This window comes from Branchiostoma floridae, chromosome 9, assembly GCF_000003815.2.
Source record: "Branchiostoma floridae strain S238N-H82 chromosome 9, Bfl_VNyyK, whole genome shotgun sequence".
Lineage (NCBI taxonomy): Eukaryota > Metazoa > Chordata > Leptocardii > Amphioxiformes > Branchiostomatidae > Branchiostoma > Branchiostoma floridae.
This window is the reverse complement of record NC_049987.1, coordinates 19,181,268-19,199,789: the sequence shown is the minus strand read 5'-3', so window position 1 is coordinate 19,199,789 and position 18,522 is coordinate 19,181,268. Positions and strand designations below refer to the sequence as shown.

The 18,522-nt window shown below is 38.4% G+C and overlaps 1 protein-coding gene across 2 annotated transcripts in view; it reads left to right on the top strand.

Annotated features, from left to right (window-relative positions):
• LOC118423166 overlaps positions 1-16,373 on the top strand; it is a 55,711-nt gene extending 39,338 nt beyond the window's left edge. For both annotated transcript variants that reach the window (XM_035831198.1, XM_035831200.1), the window contains 6 exons: positions 2,862-2,980; positions 3,943-4,059; positions 5,632-5,819; positions 10,473-10,595; positions 12,804-12,899; positions 13,676-16,373. In XM_035831198.1, the coding sequence (XP_035687091.1) occupies positions 2,862-2,980; positions 3,943-4,059; positions 5,632-5,819; positions 10,473-10,595; positions 12,804-12,899; positions 13,676-14,423 (1,391 nt within the window). In that variant the 3' untranslated portion in view covers positions 14,424-16,373. The remainder of the gene's footprint in view (positions 1-2,861; positions 2,981-3,942; positions 4,060-5,631; positions 5,820-10,472; positions 10,596-12,803; positions 12,900-13,675) is intronic.
• Positions 16,374-18,522: the final 2,149 nt, after the last annotated feature.

The following is an 18,522-nucleotide window of genomic DNA, read 5'->3' as shown; positions in this document are numbered from 1 at the left end:
TACCGGGCCTTAAATTGTGTAATTCAACCCCCATAACGGTTGTAACAAGGCCAAATTGCACGCTCGTTTAAAAGATGATCGCCAATTAAAATTCAGTTCGGATTGTGATTGTAAGCGTAGAAAAGGGAACACATGCTGCAAGGTTCAACAAATGGGTTTGTTTATTGGACTTATTCAATTCTCAATTGCCCCGTTAAAATCGACCGTACTGTACATCCCTGTGGATTAGAATAGCAGGTGTTCATACATCATTCTAAAAGAAAACAGATTTAAATCGATCTGGTTCAAAATACAATATGATAAGGCCTAGGTTTCCGTTTATGGCTCTGAAAAGCTTATAGTAGGTTTTGTATTACTTTTGTGTGGCTTCTCTTGTTTTCCTTTTTTAGATTTCGTCTTAAGTGATCTAACAAATATTGTTTAATTTATTGGATGTAAACTTAAATGGATCAAGAGACACGAATTTTGGACATTGTATTTTATAATACAAATGTACATTGTGCAAAAAGAATTTTCTATTTCAACGGGAATCTCGGAAAGTTATTCTACAATATTTTCATCATTTAAATGTTAGATCGAAAACATTAAGTCCTTTGTGATTTAGCTTTCGACAACTGTAAAACTAAATGAATAAGGAGACACGTATTTTGGACATGGTAATTTACAATACAGATTTACATTGTGCAAGTACAATTTTGTATTTCACTCGAAATAGAGTTAAGAGATCAGCTTAAAAAGTGATTCTACAATATTTTCATCACTCAAATGTCAGATCGAAAACATTACGTCCTTTGTGAGCTTGCTTTCAACCAAAACAGCCTAGGGTCAGCAGCTTTTCACTAGGTTCGATATGGTAACCCAAAAAGCAATACTAATGATTTGTTCTTACGCCTAAGGGTCTTCTCTAAAGCCCTGTGGCGTTCCTTTCACCATGCTAATTCTATGAACTTGCAACGGAGTGATAGTTCTAATTGCATGTGTACATAAATGTAATATTACCTTCCTTCCCTTAAGATTAGTTGTAATTTTAGGGTCGGGATTTCGAGAAGATCCTGTTACCCAGCAGAAATAGAATAGATCATTATATATGATAATAGTTTATTATTCCCTTAGATCCATCGCTTCCTATCCAAATTATCGATTGTTTTATTACTTTTATTACCTTAGTTCATGGTAGTGTATATGATGTACTATTACGACGACGCAATTCTTGACTCAATGTCTTCTTTGACGGACGGAAATGTAATTCACAGCAAGTTTGCAGATGTTTGCCATTTGTGTTTATTCGAGTTTTTGAATAGTAGAAATTTCCCTCATTCCATTGTAAGTAAGATCATGTTCCGTGAAAAACGAAGAAAATATGACAAATACAAAATATCAGGCACACGCGTACGAACGCAATATATCAGGCATACCAATGTTTCCCCCTGACGATATCATATGTCTATTATCCCTGTAATAAGATCATAAATTGGAACAATATGGGAGATAACTTGTCAGAAATTACACGCACAAAACGAGAAGAAAATTATTATCATCATTATTATCGTTATTGGGTGGGCCGACTACTCCCTCTTCGCAGCCATTGTTACTACAAGCTTACAAATCGCAAGGGCCTGGAACGAGCTGCCATTCAGTGCTAACTCAGGTGACCTCAATACGAAAGCAATTGCCCCAGGAGCGGCAGTAGGAAGGCGTGCACGTGATTTTTAACCGAAGAAGGAAATTACAGCCATTTCCTTGTCATTACCGTAATGATGTATGTGCTCCAATAAGTGATTATCAATGCCTAGCCGTGCTAGGGGTTGTAGTGATAGAAATTACGGTTTGTCGGCTGCCGATCTTCTGCAAACTAGTTACTAGTAATGTCAGTCAGTGATGACTGTCAGTCTATTCAGTCTACACAGCCTATGACTCCTCGCAAAGGAACTAATAGACAGTGAATACTACAGTTACTTTACAGTTACAGATCCAGTAACTGTTACTCTATGTATACATGAATAATATTTTAAAGGTCCTTCGGTGGAGGTATTGGGAAGAAACTAATAGCAAATAGAGGAGCTAAACCTACACTGCTTTTAGAGTTATCTGCCACTAAAAAAATCAAGACCACAGCATGTCTAACACAAAATATACAAACACCGTTGCAGTAGCAAAATCACACACCAGGGGGCCCAAAATCTACTTTGAGCTTTGTCTTCACAACAAAAATTTCATTGCAATCCATTCATAACCAGAGGTTCTTGTTAAATTATGCTGACCACAAATGCAAATATCCAAAAATTTAAACACGTACACACAAACACACGCACAGTGACAGACACACACACAGAGACGGACAAAAACAGTACCCTCATTTTTATGGAGGTACAAACCTGTTCGCTTCGGTAGAGTTTTGACTGGGAACGCAGACAGATGAGGTTGATTGGGGGCATTCTGCACTGATTAGTCGTGTAGCGGAAATCGAATTATGCTGACATTTACTGATTGAATGATTGGCATCGACCCTGTGAAGAAGATAGGGTCAAGCTCCATTCAAATGCTCATAGTAAAACAAGTTGATGATATATGATCTATAAAATAGTCTTTAGTGAATATATTTTTCAGCTGTAGAGTTCAACATATCTTAACATATTATTAAAGTTATAAAGTAACGTTGAAAGACATTCAATCCTAAACCATAATATTATTCAAAACATTTTTAGCCGAACAGTTATTTTACTAATTCACTTTAAATACACTTTCTGAGACCACTTGCACCTTGTTGCTCTCTTGTTAATAGACAATATCCGATAGATTACAAAATATGTAAGATGTTCGGTAACTTAGTATATATGACTTTCTTTACTATTTTTTTTCAGTCGGGCCATTAATAGTCGACGTAAAAAGTGTATCCAAATTTCGTGACATTGCGAAGAAAAACCCCGAGGTGAGACCAGGTGGAAGATGGAATCCGCCATATTGCAAGTCCAGACACAAGGTATGTCCGGTACTCAATTATCCAAATCCCTTATTCATTCCCCCCCCCCCCAAAAAAAAAACATATATGAAATGATCATCATCATCATCTTCATCTTCTAAATTTTATATACGTATGCATTATAGGTATGCATATGTACTTAAAATATCTATGCGAGTCGGGTTGCATTTTGCAAATCAGCTTGTTCTGACTTAGCAATTCGCCTTGTCCAGGACATGGCATTGCCATTCCATTTCACTGTTTAGTTTTGCCACCTTTCTGTTGATGCGCACTGAATGAAAAGTTATATTACACAGTTAGCATCACCACCTTCTATATACACATGCCTCTTACCGGGTTTCGAAATAAATTGTTTCTGGTTTGGAATTACCATGCGTACTGCGATGCATTGTGAGTTATTAGTCAAAGTCGCTGGCCCTGAAACACGAACAAAAGATGCCTGGACATGTACCAAACATGGCCGAGACAAAAAATGTTTACATGTTAGGGGCCATCACCTTTGACCTCACGCATGCGCAGTTCAAACTCTGAACCGGCTTATAATGTCTTCAAGTCACACACTTCATTGAAGACAAAATTATGTTATGGTGGTATCAAACTGTATTCGTAATTGTCATATGTTAAATGGCTGATTAGTTTAACACTCTATCTTTGAAGAGGCGGTACAACAACCTCATTTCTCCGATATTGGGTGTAAAGGTGACGTCTCACTGCACTTTGGGCACCGTTGCGGCACTGCGGGGTTCGTCCACTGCGGCACTGTTCAACTTATTTTTGCTGATTTTTTTCATAATCTAAATATGACTTAGAAGACAACAAAATACAAAAAACGTAAGAAAATTCGTTCGTTAACTGAAATTCGTTGAGTGTATTACGAACCCTCAGTGCTGCACCTGTACCACAAGTGCAGTGATTTACCACCTAAATAATGCAACAAACTAATCTGTTTTCTTTACCTTTAGGTGGCGATAATTGTTCCCTATCGTGACCGTGAGCAGCACCTACGGATCTTCCTAAAACACATGCACCCGGTACTGAGGCGTCAGCAGCTCGACTATGGGATCTACATCGTGGAACAGGTCAGATGAAGAGTTTTTTTTTTTCAAAACGTTTTGAAACATGAAAAACAGTCAAATGCTGGTGCAAGACTTGACTTCGTTTGAGCTTATACTGGTAGCGTTAGCCCCTGTTATATCCAAGATAGTCTTCTATCCCAGAAGCGCTTTTGGTATTGAGTACATCTGGGATAGATCACCCCTGAAGACTCGCTGAGTTACTGTTGATGTGCAGTAAATCAAATGTATGAATAATCATAATTACACGTTTAATGCCTTAATTGTACTATTTGGGCCAAAAAGTACTGGACAAACATTATCCATAACTCATCGGAATAATGCGGATAAGAGAGAAAGAATGATATATGTATGTTAATATCAACAAACACGCCCCTGCAGTTCCAAGGCAAGTCGCTAAGGGGTCAAGCCTATACCACTTCTTCCTTATATCAAAAGCTTTCTGCCACCTAAAAGTCAAGACCGTGGCATTGCCAGGACAAAAGTACCAAGAATGGAAGTTATTCTGCAGTACTATCTCCAGACACTAGGGTTCAAAATTTACTTTGATCTACGCCTGCCTAATGTATATCCACACATCAAACATCAAAAATAGAAATATAATCCTATAATCTTCATGGTTCTATATTATGATGACCACAGGTAGTCGAAAAATACAAACATACAAACACGCACACATGCATACACACACACACGCAGCAAGATAGATTATCTTCATTTCTAATGGAGGTTTACATAGTAGCCAAGAATGATTCACAGCGATCTGTAGCGATGAAGAGGATCTGTGCGTCTCCTATATATAAAAACTACCCCCTACCAAAACGTATTCTAACTCCCGCTGATTTGAATCAGTTTACAGTGATGATATAGGCCCTTTCCACAGTTAACACAGACCCGGGAAGCCATAACTCCTCCTGCAATTTCTGGCAAATTGGTTCTGAGAAGAAATGATAGTTTCCTATATGGCCTGGTATGGGAGATTCTACGGGAGGGGGTACCATTGAAATGTCAAACGGAAGTTTGAAATATTTGTCATCTGCTGTAGCTCAAAGCATGAATATTTCAAACACCATTTTGTTCAAACTTGGATACCATTGAAATTTGCCACTTTGAATTTTCGGATTTGCTATTTGTTGCACTTTTGTTTATCAAATCCAAATTGTAGAAGCCAGTTAGTTGCACACAACGGATAACTTCACATTTCTGTTCATTGCACGGAATTGGTAGGATGACGAAGGTCAAGTTCGAAAATGGGCCCCACTGGCGGCTTTCTAAGGTACTTCGATGAAACTTCCGGTTTAGATGCCTCTTTCTCACTGAAATGTACCTGATGCCATTTCACAGTAATCCATAGTCCCTTCCAGACTGACTACGTTGGCTGTTATAGTAAGAATAATTTTTCAGGGGAGTTTTGCTACCAAATAGGGGAGTTGGCCGCCTTGGAACATTAACCTTAAAATGAACTGACTCCCTTGTTCAATTCCATGTGTTTTTATGCCAATTTTACTATCCCCTTACCCCGTTGGACAACCTGGTGGAGGATAGTAATCCTAGCATCAACTTTATTTATGATTGCAGTACGGAGAACCCAAGTTCAACCGTGCCATGCTGTTCAACATCGGCTTTACGGAAGCGCTGAAAGAGTACGACTATGACTGCTTCATCTTCCACGACGTGGATCTGATTCCCGAGGACGACAGAAACATCTACTCCTGTCCTGACACGCCCAAACACATGTCCGTGGCTGTAGACGAGATGAACTACAGGTACGTGGTCAACTTATTTCTTGTACTCTTCAAGACCAACTTTGATTCATTCCCCAAATGTCCTGACACGCCCAAACACATGTCCGTGGCTGTAGACGAAATGAACTACAGGTACGTGGTCAACTTATTTCTTGTACTCTTCAAGACTTTCGCCAAGAAGACTTGGATTTGATTTGCTTTGATTCATTCCCCGAATGTCCTCACACACCCAAACACATGTCCGTGGCTGTAGACGAAATGAACTACAGGTACGTAATTTTTTGTCTTTAATTTCATTAGAATTAACCGCAAAACAAGGCACATGGAGCCACTCAAGCGTTTTGGGTTACAATAATGGATTGTGAAGAAAGATGTCTTGACTTAAAAAGTTTTAGATTGTACCCCACAGGAAATCAAGTTCATGGAAGCTTATTTCATAACTATGTAGTTCTAGGAAAGAAGCTCTCAGCGTGTAACTTACTCCTAAGAGGTGAATCATGGAGGGAAAAATGATGCTCTGCTTCCGTGGAAGTGGCAAAACGTGCTCTAGCGGAGAAAGTTTGTAGTGAATGCACAAATAAGCGAACTAACTTCTTTTCTACCTTCGAATTCGCCAAGAAGACTTAAGTTGATTTGCTTTGATTCGTTCGGCTGTATAAAAGAAATACCTCAAAGGCCTCCTAAACTAGCCAGAGGCTATAACGTATTGTTACCTATATACGTTGGCAATACTTTCAAAATAAAGCTGCAATTTGAAACCGCCGTCCGTCGACTTGAAATCCCTAAGTACTATATTTTTAAATACAAACGTATATACGATTAGATTACCCCTCGGATGAAGGTGAACTAGCAATATACTGTAAATGTTTTTAAGTTCGCGGGGATTTAATTTGTCGGTAGCGGGAAAAATGACTTTTCGCGGTGGATTTAAGTTCGCGGTAACACCATAGACTGCAATCTAATATGATAGTAGAAAATTGTTTGCGGTGGTTTTAAATTCGCGGTGAAGTGGTCACCGCGAAAACCGCGAACATTAATCCACCGCGAACATTTCTGCATTTACTGTATTAGACAACAGAATATCCGTTGGTTATTTCTAACATTTCATAAATTTGAGGTTTCATTTGATACATAACTTAGAGTAAAACCAATTTAGAGTAGATAGACTCGCCTGAGGTAGAATAAGTTTGTTCCAATTTATCTCTGCCATTATATAACAAAGATTCAGAATAAATCGAACGCCTTGAACTTGACACAAACTAGCTTGATACGTACGGGGATATCTTCAGTATTAAAACCATAGAGGATATCGATCTACTTCTTATCCAAACGATCTTCAAAAATCTCTTAAGTATGAGTAATACACTTGAACAAGCTCTAAAGGGCAAGGAAGGAATTATTGATCGAGATCTCGTGGAAGAATTATTGACTGGCCAATGGAATCTTCTGGAAGAACGCCAGAGATATAGTTAGCTGAATCAATAACGGGAATCTGAGTCTCTCTATTCAAAAAAGATTGAAGAAAAGTCAATAAATGTCTTTTAAGAACATATGTATGAATACTGACTATCATACATCTTGTATTTGTACTGCAGATATTTGCCAGTTGTTTCAATTATTTTAGAAATAGAGGAAAGCTGTGCACAAAGTGAATGACAGAATGTATAACTTTTAGTTTATTTTGCATCATTAAAATAGTGTTAGTACAATCAAAATTGATTAATTTGTATATTGAACCATATGTAAATTTGCCAGAGATTTGATGGAAAATTAAATTCTGAGATATGTATACGGAAAATTAGTTTAAGCTATTATTTTTCCATGTACATGTATATTTCTGTGGGCGAAATAGATCAGATGAAATAGAATTTTGATAAGGTATGAATGTATAACCAAAAAAATCGTAATCTTATAGTGTTTCGAATATGGGAAGTACGTAATTAGTTATCAAATTCTATTTTAGATATTGCAAACCCTGTAATGCTTATTGAACATGCAAAATACTTTTTAAGTCATTACAATATGTCTTTTTATATGTAAACAAGTCTGATAATACGGATCTAGGGTCGCAACGTGGCTGTCATTATGGAGGCATAAACCATTCTACTTACAATATTAGACGTACTACTCCCAAGAATTGTTTTTATAATCCTTCAAAAAATGAGCAGTAGCAAACGAGTCACCGTAAACGGTAATTTTGCCTGCCTAAATCCTACTTAGAGTAATTTCCGTAGCAAGCTAATCCGTTCCACAGCCAGATTTCTATCCTGTCGTTTTAGATGAAGAATCAGATGCTGGATGGAATACATTCTGGCTGAGTATGTTGTGATTCTTTGCCTACAGATCAATTCAGTTCATCCCCGCTGGCGTTGTTGCCACGAATGGTTCCCTTGCGCCTTGATCACATAGCATAAATTTGACTATGGAAAACAATTCAAAGTCAAAAGTGAATCAAAAGCTGGGTGCAAGAGGTCACTCCTCACATCACCTATCCCTTGACCCTTGGGGAACCGTGGATAATCGATCTACCACCCACCCCCCACGCCCTAATAAGGACAGCCATCAGGGTTAGGTTTCTTCGTTAGAGACAAACAGAACTGACGTAAGCTATAAGAAGTTGTTAATGTTTTTATCCACATTTCAGTCTCGAGATTTTTTCCTCCAGCATAACGTCGCAATCGTCTACTTCATAACCATTCAAAGAAAACAGGGGATTATTCCGCTCAAACTGCGAGCAAATGTGACTCTTATAGAAACTTCACCGTTGACCCTTCTTTTGTTCTGTATCCATCCGTAAGACCTAACATCTTACGCCAACTAAACTTTTGAACCGAACAATTTTTGACCAAAAGTTTGTCTTGGAAACCACTTGTTCCTTCTAACCAAAAGGTCGTTTGTGTCAAAAATGTTTTAAGCAAAATTTTCATGGATCTTACGTGGCACTATCTTTATTCCACGTGTCACTCACGAAAGGTCATCGGTTTTACGTGAAACATTGGGCCGTTTCCAAAGTATCATTCACTGGTTTGAGTAACTGGAGTTTACTGTATGTCCGACCGTCATCGATTATCTACAAGTACCTTGTCGCCAAGATGTCCATAGAAGACCAATACTTTGTACTACGTTCACCGTCTACCGTCCTGTGTAAATCGACGTTGACTGCGATAATTGAGGCGCAAACGTCACAGCTTTCGGTATCTATCATATTGGACGTCAAGCTAACGAATACCGATTGCTGTCTGTGGAAGATCTGCTAGTCTAAGCAGAAATTCATTCCGTTATCAGCTTGACTGATTCACAGGCTGCGACTAACCTGTCACAATCGTTAGATATGACATACTCAAGGGAAGGTTGAAACGTCATTCACTTGCTGATGTTGGCGTTAACTATGGTAAAAAGATGCACACGGTGGCGGATGACGCAAGGTGATGTCTAAGGTGATAAAATCGCATTTCCATATCAATGCATGATGACATTATAATGTTTTTGAAATGTAGAATACTGCAAATAAAAAGCTTAAAGCTTCAACAGAGCGTTGAAATGAAATAGTAGTAAAATAAATACATTTCGAAGCATTAGGCCATGTTGATTTGATTATATGGATAGGAATCCAAAAACTGATGTGAAAGTGCGAAGAAGGTTGAAAAAAATTACTGGACACACTCAATATAGTATACTGAGCAAAAGATTCTTAATTTTTGTTCTTTTTACATCTTCTTAACCTTGTAATGTTTTATGGCATTGGTATACGTTTTCCGATCGATATCTATTTTTTTGCAATCCACTGCATATGTTTGCTTATTTTGAAGCTGATTTGAACGATTTAGAGTATGGTTGAAAACTTTTGTGCGATTAATGCACGCTGAGATCCATATAATCAAATCAACATGGCCTTACAAGAAATTTAAGCGACGAGCCAAAGCTCACACACAGCTTTTAATTTGATTTGTAGTCAGCAGAAAACGCCTGACTGCAGTCGTTAAAGTTTGTTAGGTGACCTGGGTCTATTTTTATCACAAATAATGGGTGTTATAGCAATACTACAATTGGGGGTTGTGCGTTTTAGTGCATGTATAAGTAAGTATTTGTTCTATCGTTCATATGTCCCAACAGGTCATAACAAAATAATAGTTTCGTAATTACATGTATACATTATCGGCCTACTATAAGAATTATGTTGTATTATAAATGAATTAGACTATTACTTACTTATTTGTGATCGTGTTAATATGTTTCCAAATTTAATGTTTTCTCAATCTCAATTCATAGGAATACGAACTCGACCGTATTACTTGCGTGCTATTTAACAACGAATGAGAAAAATATAGAAAAAATTCATGGTAATTTTCATAAGGAATACTTACTTAAGAAATTATTTTTCAAGGAGATGTTCACTCTCAATAAGAAATTCAAGTTAAAACTTCTTGTTTTCTTGGGAAGCAATATTATTTTTCTTGCCATATTTAAGGAAATATCAGAATTTTAAGAAAATGCATCTTGATAATGCTTAATAATGCTTACAATACTTACGGTATTGTATTGTATTGTATTCTATCTAACGCTAGATTACAGTATCGACATTTTCGATATTCCGGAAATACCAAAATATGGTTCAATATAGGTACGGTGTGGCGTTTCATGAAACAAATTATGTTGTTTTGTCCTTTATTTCAGATTACCCTACGATAGTATATTTGGCGGCATCTGTGCTCTGTCCACGGTGCACTTCCAGCGTGTGAACGGCTTCTCGAACTCGTTCTGGGGCTGGGGAGGTGAAGATGACGACATGGCAAACAGGTGAGGCGTCAGAGATTCTTACGGTGAACTCTCACTGCACTTGGGGCACCGGTGCGGCACTGCGGGATTTGAAAGATTACTCAACGAATTGAATTTCAGAGATAAAAAAAACAATTTTCTTACGTTTTGTGTATTTTGTTGTCTTCTATGTCAAACTTTTACGTATTACACAATGTCTAAATTATAGAAAATCGCAAAAATGACAAAGCAGCTCCGTAGTGAACGAACCCCGCAGTGCCGCACCGGTGCCCCAAGTGCAGTGAGAGGCCACCTTTAGAAATCCCCAACTTCCTTTAGGTCATGTTGATTCGATTATAGGGTCGGGAAAACATTTTGAAAAATGATTCTGCTTTACTCAGATGACAGATCAAACATTCTTTTATGCTTTTCGCTAGCGTTGGGCGAAAAAGAGCCAGAATTTTTTATGGTCGGTCGGGAAGCATTTTCGTGTTTGCTAGGCCTTTGGCAAATCGAATTTTCAATCTTCTGAGCTCGACTTTCCCATTCCAGCCCTTTAAGATTATAAATAAGAAGGCAACAGTCTTTCATGTTTTTCTGGCCCTATCCTTTGGAAATCTCGAATATCCGTCATTGCAAATCGAGTTCCAACGTAGGAAACAAACTTCTGACCAGGATTGACCATTTTACCATCCACGAATGCAACACTCATTCGTATTTTCCTGGAACTATCGTAGAGTGGTACACTTAATTACCGTCAAGCACTATAGGGCCATCCCCATTAGATGGCTTTAAACAACACTTACAGTTAGTTATGCAAAGGTTAAGCATGGCAGGTCCTTCGGAGTAATATAATCAGATGCTGACGCACCGTATGCCTGCGAAGCTGGTGTGTTACGCCGAAGGGAGGTTGTACCGGCTGTATAGGTATAGACACATAAGTTGGTGTGTTACACCGTAGGGTGGTTATACCGGCTGTACAGATACAGTTATAGAAGATGGTGTGTTACACCGAAGGGTTGTTATTACAGATACTGACAATAAATGGCTATTTATAAAGTCGTACCTTACTCTTCAGACTTTTGTGCGCCGTCTGTTTGAGCTACGATGTCTAAAGCAAGACGACAACTAAATTACACAAGAATGTCCATAAGAATACACAAAAAGCTTATATGTCTGTACTGCTTGTAACTTTGGGAGAGGTATGTTCCAGCTGCACTATAAATCACTATTCGCTCCAGTAAATTGTACTAGCCACCAGGGTCTACTTTTTGGATTTGCACGACGTTGTCCGTAAATCTTCACGGCGCTTATCAAGGATATAAGTCTCCCTGGAAACATTTAAGCTCCGTGCTTGGCGATTTGTCGCCTTAAAGACAGATCCAAGACGTATAGACTTGGTCCCACTCTAATGGGTTTTGAAATAGTTCATGGCCAACAAGACTATCCCGGCGCTTGAGCTATCAATCAAATGATCATGCCAGTCGTGAAGGTAGGGAACCTGACGTCGGAACTAGAAGGTGATGGATCAACTTGTAACTCACAGCTTAATTAGATTTTCTCACAGCGGGAGAAGTTGTGACAATTAATAGTCAACAAAATCGTCGCAGTGTTTCATAAATCTACATTCGTTCTAATGGGACAGACGTCTTTGCAAAAATCGTTACCAGCACGTGGTATTTGCACTTCAACATTTGCTTTTCCGAAAAATGGAACTAAAATGATTATATAAAGGGCCAAGGTGTTGTTTGGTTACATAAATCACATATTGTAGAAATTCCCCTCTCCAAGACTTCCAACAAGACTACGGCTGTTTTTATACATTTTTAGTCGTTTTTAAAGAGTTTTCTATTTTGTATTGTATCTTGTGTTGTCAAAGCTGGCTTACTTCAAGAAAAATGACAAAATAGAAAGCCCGATACGAACGACTAAAAAAACGTTAAAAAAACAGCCGGAGCCTAACCTCTGCTTGGAGAGAAAGAAGCTCAACAACTTGAGGAAAAAATATTTTCTTAGAAATTTGTAAATTCGCTTGGGATTTGTACATAATCCTTTAAAAAAAAAAACTTTGGTATCATTCTTATGCATATATCCCTAATGTTATAGTCTTCAGTTTTCCCCTTTAAACAGTCATATGAAATAGCGTCAGGTATGAAAATAGCGTCAGGTATTAAAACCAGAAAAATGATTTATTATTATATATAGAATGCACAGAGAGAGAGAGAAACATTATCTTTTTTATATTTTCAGACTGACTGCACATAGTCTGTATGTCATGAGACCTCCAGCAGAAATAGCCCGGTACAAGATGATCCCACATAGGAAGGCTAAACCCAGTCCTGACAGGTAAGGGACCATGTTCCCATCGCTTGTGTGTTGTCAAAGCTTACCCCTATTCAGACCGGGATTTTTGTGTCAAACTGGGACCTGAGGTGGCTTGTGAGGCGAGCGTTTGAAACTCGTTTAACTCCTACATGACTTATCATATGACCATCAATTTTATTTAGAGAATGATGTAAGAGTAAAATATAAGGCCTGTAATTTGGATGGTGATATGACGCAAAGTGGCAGTCCCTTGGATTTCTACGTTGCATTATAACTGGTAATAGCGACGATAAAACATTTGGGTGAAAATACAGAAGTCTAAGAAGTTATAGAAATAGAAGTAATCAACCCGTCTAGTATTCGAGTGAATGTAGTCTCATTTTCCAATTATAATGTTAATCATTATCCATTGTCACATGAATATCTCCTATGTTTCTAGTCTTCTTTTCTTTGTTCTCTCATCAGATCTCCAGTAGAAATCATATTTATTCTATTTTACAGGAACTGTACTAACGTAGTGATATAAAGCTGGAAATGATAACCATGTAAATGTTGGGTATACTTTATTACCTTCGCCGGAAGGTTACGTTTAGGGCGTGTTTGTGTGTCTGTGTTTCTGTCTGTCTGTTAACAGCATAACTCAGAAGCCTTGGATGGATTCTAATGATATTTTGTAGGTGGGTAGGGGTCATAAAACAAAGGTCAAGTTCGATAATGAACCCCCTAGCGGCTTCCTAAGGTACTGCAGCGGAACAATTTTTGATAACTATATTCTGTATACTATTTCCGTCCTCCAGAATGCAGAAGCTGAACACGGGACGAGACAGATACGGAACGGACGGTCTCAACAGCCTGGAGTACGAGCTTCTCGCCCTGTCTCATCAACCACTCTTCACCTACATCGCTGCAAAACTGGAGCGAACTACCGATCCCACGGAAGACTCGTGGCTTCCACCTTGGCTCTTGCTAAACAGTGCCAAAGCCTTCCAAGACTTCTGGAAGAAGAGCTGGCTAAAGCAAAAGGCCGACAATGATACCCTTTCTCGTTACCAGAAGAACTGGTCCGAGAGAAAACATAATAAAGTCAAACAAGCTGACGAGAGAAGAAGCAGGTACGTGGTCTCGAACACAACCCGCGAGGAAGACATCAGAAAATTTATCCGGAGAGATGGTAGCTACGCTGCATCTTCTCAAGGTCAAACAAAACGACAAGGTCATGCTGCAAAGAAAACAAACCAACAGGGAACAGGCGTAGGAGATATTTCGTATCGGAAGAGAGGCAATACACAGACAAACAGGTTATCACAGAACTCCTCATCTATGCAACAGGCAGATCAAACGCCGTATAAGACGCCTGTTTTAGATACTGTTGGGAAGTCCCAGAGACCACAGCCGTGGATGCAAGATTATCAAAGACCGAATGGGTCAACGGACGGGAAGGGTAAGAAACAGACAAACGGTCGGAAGTATAAGCCGAAGGCACAACAGAGAAAACAGCCTCAAACATGGCATCGGGTTCATAAATACCATCAAAGGTCTGGATAAATGCCGTATAGTAAACCCAAGCATCAACAAATGATGCACAGTCAAATATCTGCATCTAATATCAGTGTATGTTCATCAGCAGTTGATGAAATTATCATCATCATAATCATCTTATCAAAGGAACACTAGACTCCAGAAGAAGGGGTTATTTTCCAATTGAGTGTGTAACAATCAATACATAATAAGGTAACATTTTGGCAGAATTCCACTTATGTTGAACTATGCGACGTGTGTTGGGGAAAACAACATGGTACTCACAAACCCAATAAAGACCCTACTCATGCATTCGCCCAGACACTTCTTTCATCATTTATATTCACCAAAGGACACAAAGAAAGCCAATTATTTATAATATATTAAAGAACACAAAACGTTTTTTTAAAATAATCTAATAACCCCTGAAATTATTTGTGTAAGCTAACTTTCGTCAGACATATTTAGCCATAAACCGAAATTGTTTTATTTAAACCGTCCATGTTTTAATATAGGTACTGAAGTAGAATATTGAATGCTTTTATGTGTGTGGGACCAGATCGTACTTTATCGTATGCAGTATTTCCTAAATCATATTATTTATTGAAATGTAACACCCCCTTCTGGAGTTTATTGCTCCTCTAAGCATCAATCTACCGACCGCTTTTGGCACCTGAGCTTAGGTGGGAAGTATGTTTTTGCTTTTCTGCTCGTGTCATGCTTAAATATAATAAAACGTTATGACAAACCCAATGTGGTAATAACATAACATCAAACGTGATCCAAATGACATATGAAATGATGTCGAAGCAATTACCATCAATATACCGATGATAATGAAAACAAAGATGTCAATGCTACCAACACAGAGATATCTTGGAACCTAAGGCCACACTGACTTAATTTTATGGATGACACCCTATGCATGGAGACCCGAAATTGATGCGTGAGTGCGAAAAAAAGAGAAAGAAATCTAGCAAAAAATTATGCTAAATCACAGGACAAAATATCCAGTCCATTCCTTCCTAGACTTGTTTTGTATGACAAATGTTCACCTCCAGTAACACTGTAAAAGACAATCGTAGCAATTTCAATCCCAATTCCCTGACCATGTGCCCCCTTACTTTGGAGAGCAGATTCTCTGGCAAGCATAAACTTCTGACTAACCAGGGATGCTATTGGGTAACATGTGGCCACATTTTTTAGAACAGTCTAAAAAAAACGCGCGCGCGGATGTCATCCATAACATTAAGTCAGTGAGGCCTAATCGTCAAAGCCAGTTCGTCTTAATGCCCCGGCTTTACCATACAAACAAATTTTATATTTTATGAGCAACTAGCACTAGATTTTCTTAACAATTGTTGAATGCCAAGAGATTAAGAACATATCACTGGCGGATAGGAGGGTTCTTTTATTTTGAAGGTGTGCCTTTTGATAAATTGCTATACTGCAACTTTTGTTTTTGTTTGACAGACAATAGTCAGCTATTACCACATTCCATTTTGTAAACAGGCAAAGGGAATCTCTCTAACATATCGTCAAAAAGAAACCCACAGCATGTTCTGTTAACCGTTATGAGTACATTATGGTAGAGAATAAATGAACTCAGTATATCTTCGTGATAGGATACTGAAGTCGTTTTCGTTTTGTGTCACGGATGGGTGTTCGTGACATTTCTCTGTGTCAACAACGTGGATCATGTAAAGGTTAATATCTGCCTGTCACATTAAAGTCGTCTGTGAAAAACATCTGGTCGTTTTACCCAATCACGGGACCAATGATGTGAACGGACGAGCTAATGTCAGTAAAAACATTCCACGATACGTCTGAGTTTAGCGTTAAAAGAACAATTGAGTTGTGATACGTTTTTCGTTCACCATTGTGAGTTTCGTAATTGTCACATTCTTGTAAACGTGTACATTGCCAAAGGAGATATACAAACAGTGCGAGTTGAATAAATACTGTGACGAAGCGACACTGCTGGTGTTTTGTTTCTCATTTACTCTAATATGCTGACAATAGTATTATCTTATAATTAGTTCCTTGGAGAGTACATATGAAAACCTGCAACGGAAATCAAATATACTTGTATTTCCATACCTATTTCATAGAACAACACCAACACAGGCTTTTCTGTTGACATTAATAGACCGCCCAAACTGTGCCAGTTATGGAAACACCACAATGTATAATTAATTGTATTCTCTGTGTTTGAGAAAAATAAAGTTCATCATTTTCCAATATGATCGCTCTTTTATGGACGGCTACACATGCAATGAAACTTTTCAACCAGTCAGCTTTTTGTCAACAACAACTAGACAGGGCCATCTTTTCACTTACACACTCAAATGCAGACAGCTGTTGTCCCACTGGAGTAGCTATATTTTCCAATCCATCAAATCTAAAATGTGGCGCCTATATCGGATTTGACATAGATCTAAATTTCTCAATATATAAACGCAAATTTATCAGCACTCAGTGCTGCAAAGAGATCCAGATTACTAAGCTTTCGTAATTTTGAAAGAGAGAACGAGAGAGTTAGTAGACAAGCGTACAGATGCATACACATATCACGTTTAGCATCTACATTGCTTAATTAAATCAAGCATTATGAAAAACAGACCTAGGCCTGCGCATTGTAAAAACACACTGAGAGACAGAGAGAGATAGAGACAGATAGACAGAGACACAGCCTGAGGGAGATAGAGTAGTATTCAAATAGGCAGATGCACACACGTATCACGTTTAGCTTGTCCCTAGATTAGTTCAATCAACCATTATGGAAAACAGAGTCGACCTAAGCCTGTGTATTGTGCATTGTAAAAACACAATGAGAGAGAGAGAGGGAGAGAGAAAGAGAGAGAGAGAGAGAGAGAGAGAGAGGGAGAGACCAACAGACAGATAAAGATAGAGATACAAAAAGTAGTAGACAAATAGAAAGATGCGCACGCGTATCGCGTTTAGCTTGTCCCTAGATGAGTTCAATCAACCATTATGGAAAACAGAGTCGACCTAAGCCTATGTATTGTGCATTGTAAAAACACAATGAGAGAGAAAGAGAGAGAGAGAGAGAGAGAGAGAGAGACAGACAGAGAGAGACCAACAGACAGATAAAGATAGAGATACAAAAAGTAGTAGACAAATAGAAATTTAGCTTGTCCCTGGATTAGCTCAATAAAGCATTATGGAAAACAGACACGATCTAGGCCTGCACATTGTGCATACTGTCCCATGGGACCCCAGAGGAGGAGTTGACATCTAAATTCACGTCCCCGTTATCTGAGCTGCTGACTTATCTCACCATCTGGCTCCCCTGGAGATACACTCTCCCGTGCTGACTGCTAAAACGTTACGCGGTAGCAGGGCAGACGTCAGTGTTGCGTTGCGCTGTGGATGGCTCAAAATGACAAAATAGTGCCACCTAAAATCCTTGAAAATCCTTCTTTTCCTTTACAATTTTGGCCCAGTCTTGTGACTTGCTTTGGTTAGAAAGGAACAGGTAGAGTGTGAGCGTACCCATTTTGGTCAGAATTCGTTCAGTTAAGCAGTTAAAAGTTGGCGTAAGGGGACAAATTTGAGTTGTTGGGTCCGGCGGATGGATACAACAAAAATGGGGTCAAAGGTGAAGTTTTTTGCTAGATTAAGTTAATCTCGGAGTTTAAGCTGTTAAATCGAGTGTTTTCTTTGCATGGTTATAAAGTAGACCCATGCGACTTTCTGATTAAGAAGAATTCTAAAGTTTGAAATGCGGCTTAGCTCTTTTATAAAGCCTACTTTCGGAGTATTTAAACATGTTTTCCTAAGTTTGAAGTCTGCTCATTATTCATTAAGTATAATCAAAAACTTATCATTTGTAATTGTCACTATGAAAAAAAGAATATAGAAGATTTACTGTTTGAAATTTTATATGACCCAAAGTTCATGGTCCTAGGCTTTCCACGCTACCCTTTTACTATTTTACTTATTTTGATAAGTTACAATTTATGTAATTTTACCGGTACAAAAGTTTTCTCACTTGTTTTTATTACATACCCGCAAACATCTTCATGGCGTAACATAACAGGTTCGTACTGAACAGTAAAAGCTGCATATCCGATGGATTCATTTGATCCACTCACACTGGGAA